Here is a 14,108-nt window from a genome sequence, read left to right on the forward strand (position 1 = left end):
TTTGTTCTGGAATCTGCAGAAATGTAACCGTGACAATTTGCGCCTGTGAAATGATATACATATTTTAGCATGGTAATAAAACACTTCTCACAATTTCAATGTTTTCCTACGTTTGTTATTTATTACTTTTTAGGTTTCCTGGAATATTCCAAGCGATTTAACTTTAATTCATAGTTAATTGTCAGATGTACCATTTTAATACAAATATCAACCAAAGATTCTACTTCTGTATCTGCAATATCTTATTCTGAAGAAAATTTAATAACTGGAAAAATTCATTTTGCGACAGATATCCAGTGAATCTAGTGCGATTTCGTCGTACATGTGAAATTAATTTACATCGGAGGAAATACGCCAATTAACATGTCCTTTTTGTTTGAAATTACAGATCGAGGATGCCATGCTGATGTTCGATAAGCAGACGAACAGGCACAGAGGTGAGTAAAATTTATGATTTTCTCGAAAGAAGGGGTTGGGAGAACCAGTTGGTTCTCCCCGCTATACAATAATTCGATACCCATGGGCCGGTAATTGCTGTTTGATCACTGGTGATCGTTAAAACGCGAGTTTCCGCTCGCACCAGAGGACTGCTGACGTCGCACGTCCGCAGGCAAAATTTCGTTGCGCGTTCGTAGCACCCTGTGTGTGCGTGGCACGCAAGTTCGCCGCTCGCGCAAATATGCTGAAAATATGGTCGAGACTGTTCTCTGTTTAGCGAGTCAATAATACTGGCGTTTCACTCGCGCGGATCGCGAACTGGGTAATTAACGAGCCGGCTCGAAACTATAATTAGTAATTACGGTAATACGCGCGACGCCAATGCGCCAACATCGGTGCAGTCGAAGATAAATAACATTAATTTGACGCCGCGATCAATCGGACCGTTAATCACGACGGTGATTGCGTGATTCAACGTTAACGCGCGCCTTTCTTGCGCCGCTTTGCCCTCGCGATGAGCCTTAACGATCCAACGATGCGTCAGCTAGGAAATTTCAGCGCGTTTTTCACAGACGGAGCGCGACAAAACGAGAGCTTAATCGGAATTTCCACGAAGCCAGGAAAATTCTTCGCGTGAATACGAATATAACGCCATGTTTGAAATAGCCTCAAAGACACTACCTTTCATTTTCAATTACAATCTTTGTGATTTCCGAGAATAGAATGATCGAATGTTAGGTGCTTTATAGAGTGGCTATATTTCGCCTTTTGTGAGATGAAAAATTTTTCGGTGCGATTGCTTTGTCATTTGATTGCATGGTAATATTTAAAACGTAAACAATATGATATTGATTTATTTTTATAAACAACAATTATTTACGTATTTATGAAACATTTAAATATAAACATTTAAAAATGCACAAGAATTTATAGAATACACAAAAATATTTATTTACTCCACAATCTACCGAAACGATATTGTCAAGTTAAAATTTCGCAAACTCATAAACGCGATAGTATCTTCGAATTTCAGTGGACCGCGTCACGCATAACAGTATGTTGGTTGCAGTGGTCGGTTACGCAGACTTTTATTCAAGCACGATTAGCATAAAGAATAAAAGAAGGGGACGCGTGTCAGGAATCGAAACGGTGAGCATTTACATCCGGCTCGCGTACCACGTGTACAAACGACTAAAAGAATTTCGTTCGCGATGGAAAATACGAAAAATGTAAATTCATCGCAGCTCGATTAGAAGCTGAGCAGAATTGAGTAAAAAAGAAAAGGGAAGAAAAGGAAAGGAAAGAAGAGAAAAAGAAAAGAGGGGGAACTGAGGGCGTCTTTGAAATTTGCATAACACCATCTGTTATCGTACGCTTTCTTTTGAACTAGCGAAGGTCGTTCTGAATGTCTTGCGCGGCACCGCACGTTTCCGTCTTAGTGAAGCGATAGCGTAGATTGAGAGATAAGCAGCGATAAGAATAAATTGTTACGAAACGAGCAGTGCTATCAAGGAAACTAGCTTTCGTTTCGAACTTCCTTCTGCTAGATGACATAAATAATTTTCTTTTAATACCAGTAATTTGTACGGGGTGTTATCAATTACTGTCTTTACTATACATTCGTAGATGATGGATACGATATTCAGTCTGAGTCGCTTCATTGAAATCGTTCGAAATAATATTGTATTCCTTCGGTAGTTATATGGAGTTCTAGTGAAGTTATATGGAGCCATGCTTGACTGGAACTTGGTCTATGCTTATTAACCTTTTATTCGTAGATTAATAATGATAAACTAGCGCATGGGGGTGAAGAATAAATTCATAAAGATATATCTAATTCTTTATTCACACTTAACAAATTCATATTCACTCAAACTAGAAAGAATTAATTAATGCTACGATCATCTAGGAGATTTACGTCTTTTTCAGACATGGATAGAGTACAATAGAATACCACTTATGATTCTTTGTTCATATAATGGGGGTTCACATTCAGACATGTTGATTAAACTGGCGAGAGTTTATTCAAACAACCATTAATCAAATTTTCGTACAAATAAGTGCAATTCATACAAAATAAACAAACGGCCATATAAAAGTTTTACCGAGTAACGTATGTATAAAATATTACAAACGTTTCTTAGCACAAACTTATATATAGAGAACGAATCTAAAAACTAAGCAGAAACATCGCAATCGATGTACCAATCCAACGTCGTGCGTCACGATGAAAGAAATATCACGTTGCTAGTCTCTATATATACTGTAGTTGAACTTTCGTCTGGTCCTCACAGGAAGGTGGGATAGAGCGAGCAAGGAAACAAGACAGAATACGAATGGAAAGCATCTTTCTGTCGCGAGGTTGGATCTATTCACGTCGGTGGTTGAATGGCGTCGATAATCGTCAGCGATCGAGGTGCCCCACCGGACCGATAATCGGGCGCCTCTCTATCTTTTTTAACGGTATCCGACCTCTCCCTCCGATCCGTATAACCCTCGATTCGATTTCATCCCCTCTGCTCTCCAGTGGAGTGCCTGCCGGGTCTCGGTGATAGATTCTAATATCGCTTATGAAAAATAGGGGCAAATGGGATATGAAAGCTGGCTCCCTTCGATGCCACAGGGGGTTGCCGCCGCTTCGAGGGGGAGTGAAAGAGAGGTTGGGCCATGTTCGGGGGTGGTAGTCAGAATACCACCCTTCAAAAAGGGGAGAACTCGCGTTGCACGTCTCAGCAAACGGGTGACACCCAGAAAAGGAATAGGTGAAATAGCGGTGTACCTCTGGAGAAGAAAGAGAGTCGGCGGAAAAAAGAGAGGAGAGAGGAAAGTGGAAGAAAGAGGATAGAGACGGAGGAAGAGGCACGATGAAGGCTCTTTCAAAGCGGCGCGTAATCTCTCTCGCGATGACATTTAATACCATCCAACGTCGGACGAGTCTGTGAACCTCAAACCTCGAACATTACTGCTCTCTGGCAGATTTCACAATATGGTACTTTCATACTCGGTCTCTGACCCCTAAGGGGATTATCGTTGGATTTTCTGTGAACGATGCGCGAGCAGCAGCTCGGACGCAATCAACAGGGCAGGAAGCGATGGTTCTTATTTTGCTCTTCTCGTTATCTCTCAGCTGCGTTGCTCCGGTGATCGCGAAACAATATAGTCGAGTATGTGTTCCAATTGCTTAATGAGGTTATTTTATATCGAGCATTCAGGAAAATTTCTCAATCGTCCTGTTGTTAAATTATTTAAGTCATAAATATTTGTTCGTACCTTTAACAAATGAGTCGCTTATTTATAAAAATATTTTCAAATTAGAAATATGTAAGAATGATTGATATAAATGGATGAAAGTTTATCTGTAATTTTATGATTAGTTTCTGATAAGAGTGAGACTTTATAATCACTACAAAGATTAAAGGGCTAACAGGATGTGATGAAAATCATCGATAACATTTAATGAGTTGTTGTAATGGACAAGTTTTCAATCAAATATACCTTTAGATAACGAGAAGTACGGTAATCCAGAAAACATATGTCGATGATAGTATAAAAGAACTAAAAAGAGCTATCCTTATCACATATAGCCGAAATCGTTCTTTGGATAGTCACCATAGTGACAGGAACAACTGTAATTCGTTCAAGGTCGTTCAACGGTGCTTTCTAACCCAGATCCGATTTTGATCGGAACAACTCGGATCGACGCTGGGAGGACACGGAGCGGAACAACGAGCCAGCCCCGAGCTGCTTGTGGAATTACAAAAGGAGAGGAGAGATCGTTGTCGATGGTAACGGGCGACCCCTTTACGTTCAAATCTCCGAAGAAGTTGAACCCCCCCCCCTACTCTCTGCTTTATCCTCGCCTCCGTCGTCACCATCACCGACCACCACCATCAAACGTTGGTGAAAGAAGAATCCGAGCGTTTCCGGACAATTTCGAGTCCCGCAGCGAGCTATGATTTCCACGCGGATGGGCAGCCGCTGCAATTGCAGCAAAGCGTGTCTTCTCTCTGCCGTGCTTGCCTCTCCGGCGAAGAGGCGCGACTATAGCTCGGAGGCGCGATTATCCAAGCTTCGCTGGCCAAAGGATTTTCTCTTCGTGAGCTCCACCCTTACACGAGGGGGTGGCAGGGTAAGAGGATAGGGAAGGGGGCACCTATAAGGCAGAGGCAAGCCATGGTTCCGTAACTTCGCCTTCGCCTACACACGTCTAACTACATACGAATATACACATATCTATACATATGTACATATATATGTACACATTGCATATGTAGACAGAAGTGAACGCACGAATACATACAGACACATTTACACATATGCAGCCACGTTTATACAGTCTAGTCGGTCCAATGTATGGTACAGGTACACGTGTTTGCGCTTGTACCTTGTCATAAATTGCTGGCACATTGCTGCTGGGTGGAACGTATGTGTTCTTGCATCGGCCAGGACCGCTTCTATGGTCTTCGTTGATTGCCTACCGGCAATAGTCCAAAAGAAGGACTTGCCTACTCATGCGTGAACACGCGCATCAAAGGAACGCGTCCAGCTTCTTCGATCGTTCATTGAATCTCTCCTTCTCTTTCGTGCACCACCGGCGAGCAGGAAGATTCGACGCGACCCCAGGGAAAATCGCACCCAGCAATTTTTATGGAATTGTTCGACGATTGTTCTTTTTGGGATATATATAAGAGTCTTTACCTTAAGATGTTCCGTGGATAAAGATTGTAGTTAGGTTTAACTGCAGAAGAAATATACGAAGATAAACGAAGTTTCTGTAGGCAAACATTCGAAGTTATATGAATGCAAAATCGGTTATAGCTATTGAATCTTTGATTTAGTACAGAGAGCATTTCGCTGCTTAAAGGTCTGAACAAATGCTAACGAGATAATCACTTGAATGTTAATATGTAAGCGAAGATTCTACTTGACAGACGTCGTCAGAATTTGTAATATTGAAAATTTGTAACTATAAGAGAATATCCGAAGAACCCGCGGAAGGCAGTTGTTAAATATGTATTCTTCAACTTCTTATCTTCGAAATGCAACAGCGCTTAATTTTTTACTGAATTATTCAATAAGCGAGTTATACGTCAATGCGCGAGACCATTTGTCATGTCGAACCATTGCATGTCAACGTCTACACGTGACTAGAAATTCAGCATCTTTTATTAGATTTCTGTTACCGAACACGCTGACTAAGTGACTCTATATTTAAACCTAAAGAAGTTTCTTCTAACTTCCGAGTTAGACTGCAGCTCCAACAAATACGTCGTTCTTCGCCATGAACTTAAACCTGTAACCTACTTGTCATTTTCATTGAAAATTGTAAACTTTAACCACTATCCGATGACCTTACTACATCACTTTTACCTACTATGAGTATATTCGCGATACGAAGAACACTATTTCGCAAAGACGTGTCTCTGGCTCGGTGGATAGTGTAATCGAGGTAGACGAAAATCCAGTCGCAAGGTCTTGACTTAACGAAGGTCGGAATCACAGTCTCAGGTTGGTGGTCAGGGTCCGCAGTGTGGGTGCAATTACCCGAGGCTTTTCCCTAGGTTGGACAAGGAGAATCTCTGGCGAAGTCTAGAGAAGTTGGCGAAGCTACAGTCTATGCAGTCGGCGTGCCGGACGGATACGTTATGCCAGTTTGACGTAATCCCAACCGCGGGGGCATCAGACGTTTCGGAAGTCGGTGGCGCGGTAGCGTTGTTTCCGGCGTGGAGAAATTCGCGCTCCAAATTTGCGCGGTAAATCCCGTGGCCCGACTCTAACTCTCCCATGTATGCACCCAAGCACCCATTGCTCTGAATAGTTGCATCAGTCGCTTCACTTCGCAACTTGGTTCGCGCAGATCGCTCTGAAATAGTTTCGAATCTGTTTCTACCATTCGCTTTGGTTTCCGTTGGTTCTCGGTTGCGTGCAACGCGCGTCCACCTAACTCGTAAGATCGCCTTCCTCTCTCTCCGTTTCCCTTTCTCTCGTAGTTCGTCTATAAGCCACCGCAGGTTCGGTCCGCCACGCGTAGTCGAGCGGAAAGCTGAGATTGATTTCCACAGGAGAGTTCCGCGTTGCCGGTTCTTGATTGGTAATTGCGCGGCCACGATCGATAAACCCGTGGAACCTGAAGCTGAGAGAGCATTGCGATGGAACGTTTACATCGCATTGACGGCGATTTTGTGCGTGGAAAAGAGGAGGATTCGCGAGTATGTCGCGAAGATTGAAATTGAATCTGTCGCTGGGTCGCTCTCATTGAGTTTTAGAAACATAAATGAGAAAAGTTGCTAGGTAACACGATTTTTGAGTCTCTGAGCTATATTTTGGAATAGGGTCTTTTGCTATTCTTCTAAATTTCCATCACGAATGATTCTTCATTTTACAGAAAAATGTATTTTCTTCCTACTTTTATATAATTTTCTGCTTTAAAAAGAAAAAAATATGTTTCTCTAAAGTGGAGATAAGAGTTGAAGAACCATCAGAAACGGAAGTGAACGTTCTGAAAATGTGGCGCGAACACATGCTCCTGACAAGTAAGGAACGCAGAAAAGTTAAAAAAAAATTCCCGTATTCGTCGAAGCATGTCGAAAAGTTTTCCCTGCTGAGTACAAGCTTGATGCGAACTCTCGTGAAAATATCGTGTCTTTTATGAAGGATCTCGCTCTCTACGCAAGGCAAGAAATATTTTTCCACTTTGTTGCCAGGGTAGCCAGGTTTTAATCGGCTACAGAAATTTCAAAGGCACCGTCTTTTGAGAACAGGCAACGGCGAGTATCTGCTTCGCAGTACTGCTATCAGAATACGGTTTCGCGCATCGTTGAAACTATCGAAAACTACACCGTGAAAGTTGACTAGCCACTGCTCGGAAACTTTTTGAACGATGGGTGGTTTCAGGTCCCTGAATGCTACATAAAGTAAAGGCTCATAAACTCGTCCACGTTGAATTTAACTTAAACATGTATCTAGTTCCCGAGTCTCCTATTTTACCCTCCATTTCTTCTTATAAAATTATCGACGACGGGGACTATCCGAATTCAACAATCCTTTTAAATGAAAACGCATCTCGTCTTATCGGTCAGCACGAAAAGTTCCCGCGGTTCGTTTATCTGATCGTCGACCAAATCCTCAGTCTTTGGAATTAGTTAAAGATTGGTATAATACTGAGATAAAAGAATTAAGGAATAACTAGTTCTCGTCATTTTATGATCCAAGAATCTTTTGGAGAATCTAAATGAAGATTTTATGGTAAATACCTTTAAAGTTTGTCTTTGATATTTTGCGATTTCTTAATAAAATACTTTGTACAATTGTAAGAATCATTCAACTTTTCGAGGAACGTTATCTAGATGTTCAAAATCTATCTTCTTTTTATTGTCCTACAAATAAAAATTCTTCCTTGGCTTACAGAATAAACTTTAATTCCTTTTTAATATCACATTCATGTTTCAATAGTCGATATTCCTATCTCCGCTTTTACTAAAAAAAATAAAGCTCGATTGATGCAAAAACAAACTTCGTCCTATGTACACACCATCCGTGAACGCGAACGACACGCGACGTTGTATCTCAGAAAATGAGATGGATCTCTGAGATTTTACGACGAGCAACATCTCTCTTTCGAACTTTCTGCGATTTCCTTGTCTCCAGATCCACGAGACGAGATGACGAATCTTTATCAGCGAGATAGAGAACGTGACTGCTGGCGTACGATGTACATAATGTAATTCAGACGGTTTTCGGATAGAAAAGAGAAACCGGTGCACTGAGGGAGGTTCTTTCCTGCTATTGAAATCTTGGAATGGAGCATTGACACGCTCCAATTGTCACCTACATTACGACTGTCCGCTATATTCGAAGAGAATTGTTGCGTGTCTAAGAGAAGAGAAAGGAAAAAAGAGCGAAAGATTCTAAAATATTGAAACGCAGAAGACGGTCCCGCCACTTTTCCCTCGTTTCCTTTGTCACGTCGCTCTCACGATTTTCTTTCCCATCGTTATGCTGTTCTATAGGTTCCTTTTCTTTTTCCTTCTCTTTCCACTGGGTTAGAGCGATTTAACCAACTGCCAGACGCAGCGCGCATTTCGCGCGCGATTGCATCGAACCTCGACCCGTCTCCTCGATATGAAATCGTCGAGATACTACTGCTTAAGTTTCCTCGCTTTCCCTCCTTTCCTCTATTAATATTTTCTCGTTGAATGATACAAATTCAGTAGAATATACGGAATATACGGAGATCGAAGGCAGAAAGGTATTGGTTAAGGATTCCTTCTTTAAGTTCTTGGTGAAATCAAGTAGAAAGAATCATAATTGATATTTTACTTCAAATATTCCTGAATATATGTAGTAGCTATAGAAAATATTTACACGTCATTGGAGTTATTATAGCATTTACGCAATAATTAATTAAGTCCAAGTAGGTATATTAAATTTCGTATTATTTAGTATTATTTTCAAAGAGGTAGAACTTGATAAAGACAATAATCGCTATAAAAACACATAAGAATTAAAAATAATGCAGCTAGAAGGTTAATAATTTGACGAATACTCTTTATTACATATAACGTGCAATATTTCTCTGATTCAATAATTCAAACACACGATTGGAAACTTTTATTGTCAGGCTTGTGAAGATAGTAAAGCACCGTAATCCTTTTTCTCCAATTTCGTCGGTGAATCTCATTCTCACCGGCGTTTCGCGCCTTTCCTCCCGGCGCATCATCTCGCATCGACCACGCACAGTCGCACATATTTATCATCGAATCCACTCCGTCTACCGTATAATCCACGATCCAATAGACGTAAACGTATTTCCCATATAGCCTCGATCTCCATCCTCTACTTTTCGTACACATCTTTGGGAAGCTCGCGCGAAGCATCGGTAGCGTGAGTTTCTCGCACGATTGAATTGAGCCGCCCGGGCTGCAATTTCGTGGACCTGCATTGGGTCGAAGCTATCTCACGAATTTCCGCCCCTATTTATCTGCGCTCTTTCAATGCCGGATAAAAAGAGGATCGTTCGAGCGCGGCTCGCGACATGAAGGCTGAGTTTTGAGAGAAGTGCAAGAGAAGAGAGAGGAATTGAAGGTTGTAGAGGAGAGAAGAATTTGAAGCACGGAATTGAGAAGAAGCGAGAAAAGAGGAAGAAGAAGGAGAATAAGGAGGATGAAAGGCGGAGGGCGTCGATTTCTCAGTGTAGCGAGAAGAAAAGGGGAAGAGTGGATCGGTTGGAGCGGTGTGCAGAGGCCCGGAAGGTCGCGAAGTGTCTCTCTCGTAGATCTGTGGCTCGCGCACACGCTCTTCTCCGTCCTTTCCTTTGGGTTTCTTCCGTCCTTTTCGTTCTACCCGTCTATGTTCGCTATCCAGAATGCTGATCTCATCCGAGCCAACTTGACCCCTTCGTCTCGTTCGTGCTTCGGCGAGCTTAATCCATCGCCGAGGTGTCCTCCTTCTTTTGCCGCCTCCCTGTGCCTCGCCTGCGGAAAATCTTCCATCCAGAGGGGAGAATTTAAAATTCAAACGTAAGTGGCCCTCTCGAGTCGTCGTCGTCGTTGTCATAGCCGACGACGTCGTCCTGCTTCGCGCAATTCCTCTTTTCTAGCTCCCGTCTCGCAGCCCGTCGCCGACACCCTCCAGGCGTGGTCGTTCCAGATGCATGCATTTCGAGCAGCAGGCCCTGCAGGTCGCGCTCGGCTCGCTTACCGAGCCGGGAGGAAATGTCGCCGACGAAAAACGAAGAAATATTCAGACGAAACCGAGGGAAATAGTTCGTGCCACGAGCTCGACCGCTCTTTCCTCAACGAGGGTAGAGAAACGGCCTCGCGAGAACTGAGGATCGGAGATAAGGACATCCGTTGAAGATACACCAAGCTCAGATAAATGAAATTTCTTTAAATATTTCAAGGATCTCGTCTTCTCTTTCCCTGACTCGATAGGAGCAAGACGAATTCAACTAGGAAGAATCCGGATTGAATCCGGCAAGTAGAACGGCGCAAATTGCATCCTCGATCAGTCTATGTGATTCTCTCTCTCTCTCTCTCTCTCTCTCTCCTCGTTAAGTTTCAACTGAAGATGCATAAATATTCATTACCAAACACACCGTTTCTGTACATGTTACTATTCAATGGGATCTGGCCGGCTCTTAGCGAGTGTACATACGCTGGAAAGCAATAGGGTTACTGAAGAACCGATGAGGAGCGCGGCATTCCGTTTATTTTGCACTTAAGCGAAATGCTCCGTGCTTCTGAAAGAAGATTGTGCTTAGAAAACCATCTGTTTTTTCTTTTTTACATGAACCTTTGCCATGAATATTTTTGTAAAAAACATAATTAGTCTAGTTTATAGATATAATGGGTAAAACCATCATCTATATCCAAGGTGTCTAACCAACAAACTTCCAAAATTACTTGCTTATTATTACTTATACAAAATTATTTAACCTAAATGACTAACTCATAAAGCCAAGCGTCATGATACAAATGCCGTTGTAAAGACTATCTCCCTTATCTCCCATGCGAGCACAGCATACGAAACAGAAATCACGAACGAACGAATACGCTCCGACCATCGTTAGCTTAATCACTATTCGCGTTCGGATCTCGAGACGTTCGGAGGTATTATAATCGGTGTGGGTGTGCGAAAGAGGCACGGGATGTCGGTCGATTAGTGGCGGGTGCAGGTGAATGGAATTACTCACATTGACTGCAGGCGTTCCGCCTTTGTATCCGTGTGGGTAGCTGCGTCGCTTCCGGGCCTCTGCTCCTTCGTTTTGAATCGACGAATCGATCGAGCGGACGAGACCGGCTGGCCCGAGGAGAACTTTCAGAGGCGAGTCTTTGGACGAGTTGGAGGTATCCAAGTAGCCAGGCGACTCGATCATGCTCCGAGGGACATATGGCGCATTTCATGCACGATGAAGATAGGAAAGTATCGATCCGACCGTACGTATTACCCGCGCGCGGACTTTACAGCTGGCTGAAACTTTGGAAACTGGTATGGAACACGTCGCCGTAATAACGTGCACGCGCGCGAGCGCGATCGGTTTACAAACGGGCGGTTGGAATTCACCGACCATCCTTTTCCACCATGTTAGCCCATTCAATTTGCCAGAGCCTGTTATTATTTCTCCGGTTGTTATTCCGCCGATTATTCCCGTAATCGGTGCGAATATTACTTGTGTGATGGAGGGATATTGCTGCTAAGGATTTCGACAATTTGTTTTGGAATCGACGAGATTTAGGAATCTCAGAGAGGTCAGAATGAGTCGTGAGAGGAATGAAATTTGGGAATGTATACCAGGGCTCGTGAAAGTATTTGAACACCTCGTGTAGAAAATGCCTAGAAGCGTAGTGTAGGAGCTACATAAAAAGTTACGAAATGTGAATTTAGTAAAAAGTTAGTATATAGCATGAATAGTAACCTAATACATATAACTTGTATTAAAGATGGACCTGATGAATATGTAATGTTGTTAGAAAAAATCTTATTTTGAAGCTGACTTGCAGCACGAATGGGGTAGAAAGTTAATCCTAACCAATCCATGCAATAAGCCAAACAATACAAGAACGTTGGAGCAGCTTCGGCGGGCTTTCGAAGAAGTCCCAGTCTTGCCGCAAGAGCGCAATTTAATGGAAGAGTGTACAGTGGAGTTACCGCTTAATACAACGTGTAAACAATCCACGTGTATTGCACTAATCCTAAACGTTCCCTCTGCACACGCTTATTTCATCGACCTTCAACTTGAGCCCAAAATTTTCTTCCTCGCGATTATTCATGAATTCTCTTGCTCTCTCTCTCTCTCTCTCTCTCTCTCTCTCTTTTCCCCTCTCAAACGATCCCCTGTCGGAATCCCCAGCGATCCTCGTAATTTCACGCCGGAGTATGACGACGCGATTTCGAATTCCAAGCTCTATTTGACTCTCTCGAACGCTCTGCCCGTGATTGGTGCACTTAACCGATCGCATTTCGCGTTTAAACGCTTCGCTGTCAAACGGCCGAACATATGAACCCCTTGCTTCATTGCTGTTAGCCTCTGTTGATCGAAGGGTAGAGTGTTCGTCTCTGTGTGCCCATGGCGTGTTTAACGCTCGACGAGGGAAAGAGTCCAGGGTGAGACGATCATGATCGTCGACGGCGTTACGCCAGACGGAAATTAAACTCGCGCTCGACACAGCTGCTGTGTCGCGAGAATAGTTTTGAAAATCATACGAGTTAAGGAAGGCGCAATCTTTAGATAGTTAGTTGTACTTTCATAGTTTTGTGCGTTCTTTTCCGATTCTTAGAGGTTCGAGTGCTGAATTGTCATTCCATTTTTGGAGCTTCGAGAGCGCCATCATCCAATCTTTAAATCCTGAATACATTATACATTTTTCTGACTTGCAAATGCGTTATCGTTTGATTTTTTGTTGGCATTGAGTGCATTATATCTTTCAAGCTTGTAATCGTGTATTTCAACTGTTATGAATTAAAAGAAATAGGTTTCTATTAGAGTATAAAGATTATACTTATATTGTATTTCATGATACGATCTCTTTATCTTTAATGAAAAGCCTCATTGCTGGCGGAAAATCGAACTAAAACCTCTGAGGAAATTTCCTAATTCTCCTCAATACAGAAATTCCATTACTCTGAACCCTGCAGCTGTAGACACGCTTTCGCTCAAACGGTCACGAAACCAGTGAAATTACATCAAACGCAAAACATAGTAGCTCTGCTGTATACCTCCATACACATTCTTCGGGCGTGTTCTACAATGTGGTTACGCGAGTGCACGGTTACGGGAACCAGAGATTCGCGTTGCACCAAGTTAACCCGATCCCAGAAGTAACATTAATCTTCGACGATACCTCGCGTTTGAACAATTACGGTAAGTAGTAGCGTGGCGCGCAAGCACACTGAGTAAAACCTGCTTCAGGTATATTAATATCTCGACTCGAAATCCTGACAGCGGTGCATGCAGAAAAAGAAGCTACGATATATTTTTTAATCAAACAGACGCGCACGAGCGTTCACCGCGGTGTAGTATTGTTTTCTCGAAGACAACAGGGACGAGGAGGAAGAGTGTTGTGGAAAAGAGTCGGCGGTACGTTTTCTCGAAATTTCTTTGAGTCGATTATTGCTTGTACCGCGTGATGTCGTCGTCGTGACAAAACTACCAGTGTGACATAGGAAAGAAAAAAGATGGAAAATAAGAGAAGTCCCGTGTATTCGTTCGCATCTCTGTATCAGCTGCAATGACTGCATTATAGAGAAGCTGGATCTCGCGCGCGTATCCGCGGTCCATTATTCCCGTCGTTGGCGCGGAATCATATATACGGTGTGTTTGAGATACCGAGATGAATGGGAGGAAACTCCGGTGCGAGCTCTGGAGTAGCAATAACTCGGAGATTAAAACAGAATTAAAAAGTGTGCTGGATGTGTATCTGTGTCAAGCGCGCGGCAGACAGGTCGGAGAGCCATCCGTTGTCGAGGTATCGAAGTAACCCCGCGCGCCACGGATGAAAAACGGCCGAATAAATAAGCGCAATGTTCGTTACGTCCGTTTCCCCCCTATTTCTCGTTCATTCTCTCTCGCGTTCTTTCTCATTCTTTCTCTATCGGTGTATGTGGCCTCTTTTATTGCGCGCCCAGCTTGCGCGCCCAGCTTGCGCGCCCAGCTTGCGCGCATCTCGCTT

The 14,108-nt window shown here is 43.0% G+C and overlaps 1 protein-coding gene across 7 annotated transcripts in view; it reads left to right on the top strand.

Annotated features, from left to right (window-relative positions):
- The window catches only part of LOC100650714 (RNA-binding protein Musashi homolog Rbp6), a 777,530-nt gene that overhangs the window by 636,766 nt on the left and 126,656 nt on the right, over positions 1-14,108 (top strand). For all 7 annotated transcript variants that reach the window (XM_048412611.1, XM_048412610.1, XM_048412616.1 and 4 more), the window contains one exon: positions 389-437. In XM_048412611.1, coding sequence (XP_048268568.1) covers positions 389-437 — 49 coding nt within the window. The remainder of the gene's footprint in view (positions 1-388; positions 438-14,108) is intronic.

The sequence above is a fragment of the Bombus terrestris genome, chromosome 2 (genome assembly GCF_910591885.1).
Source record: "Bombus terrestris chromosome 2, iyBomTerr1.2, whole genome shotgun sequence".
NCBI lineage: Eukaryota > Metazoa > Arthropoda > Insecta > Hymenoptera > Apidae > Bombus > Bombus terrestris.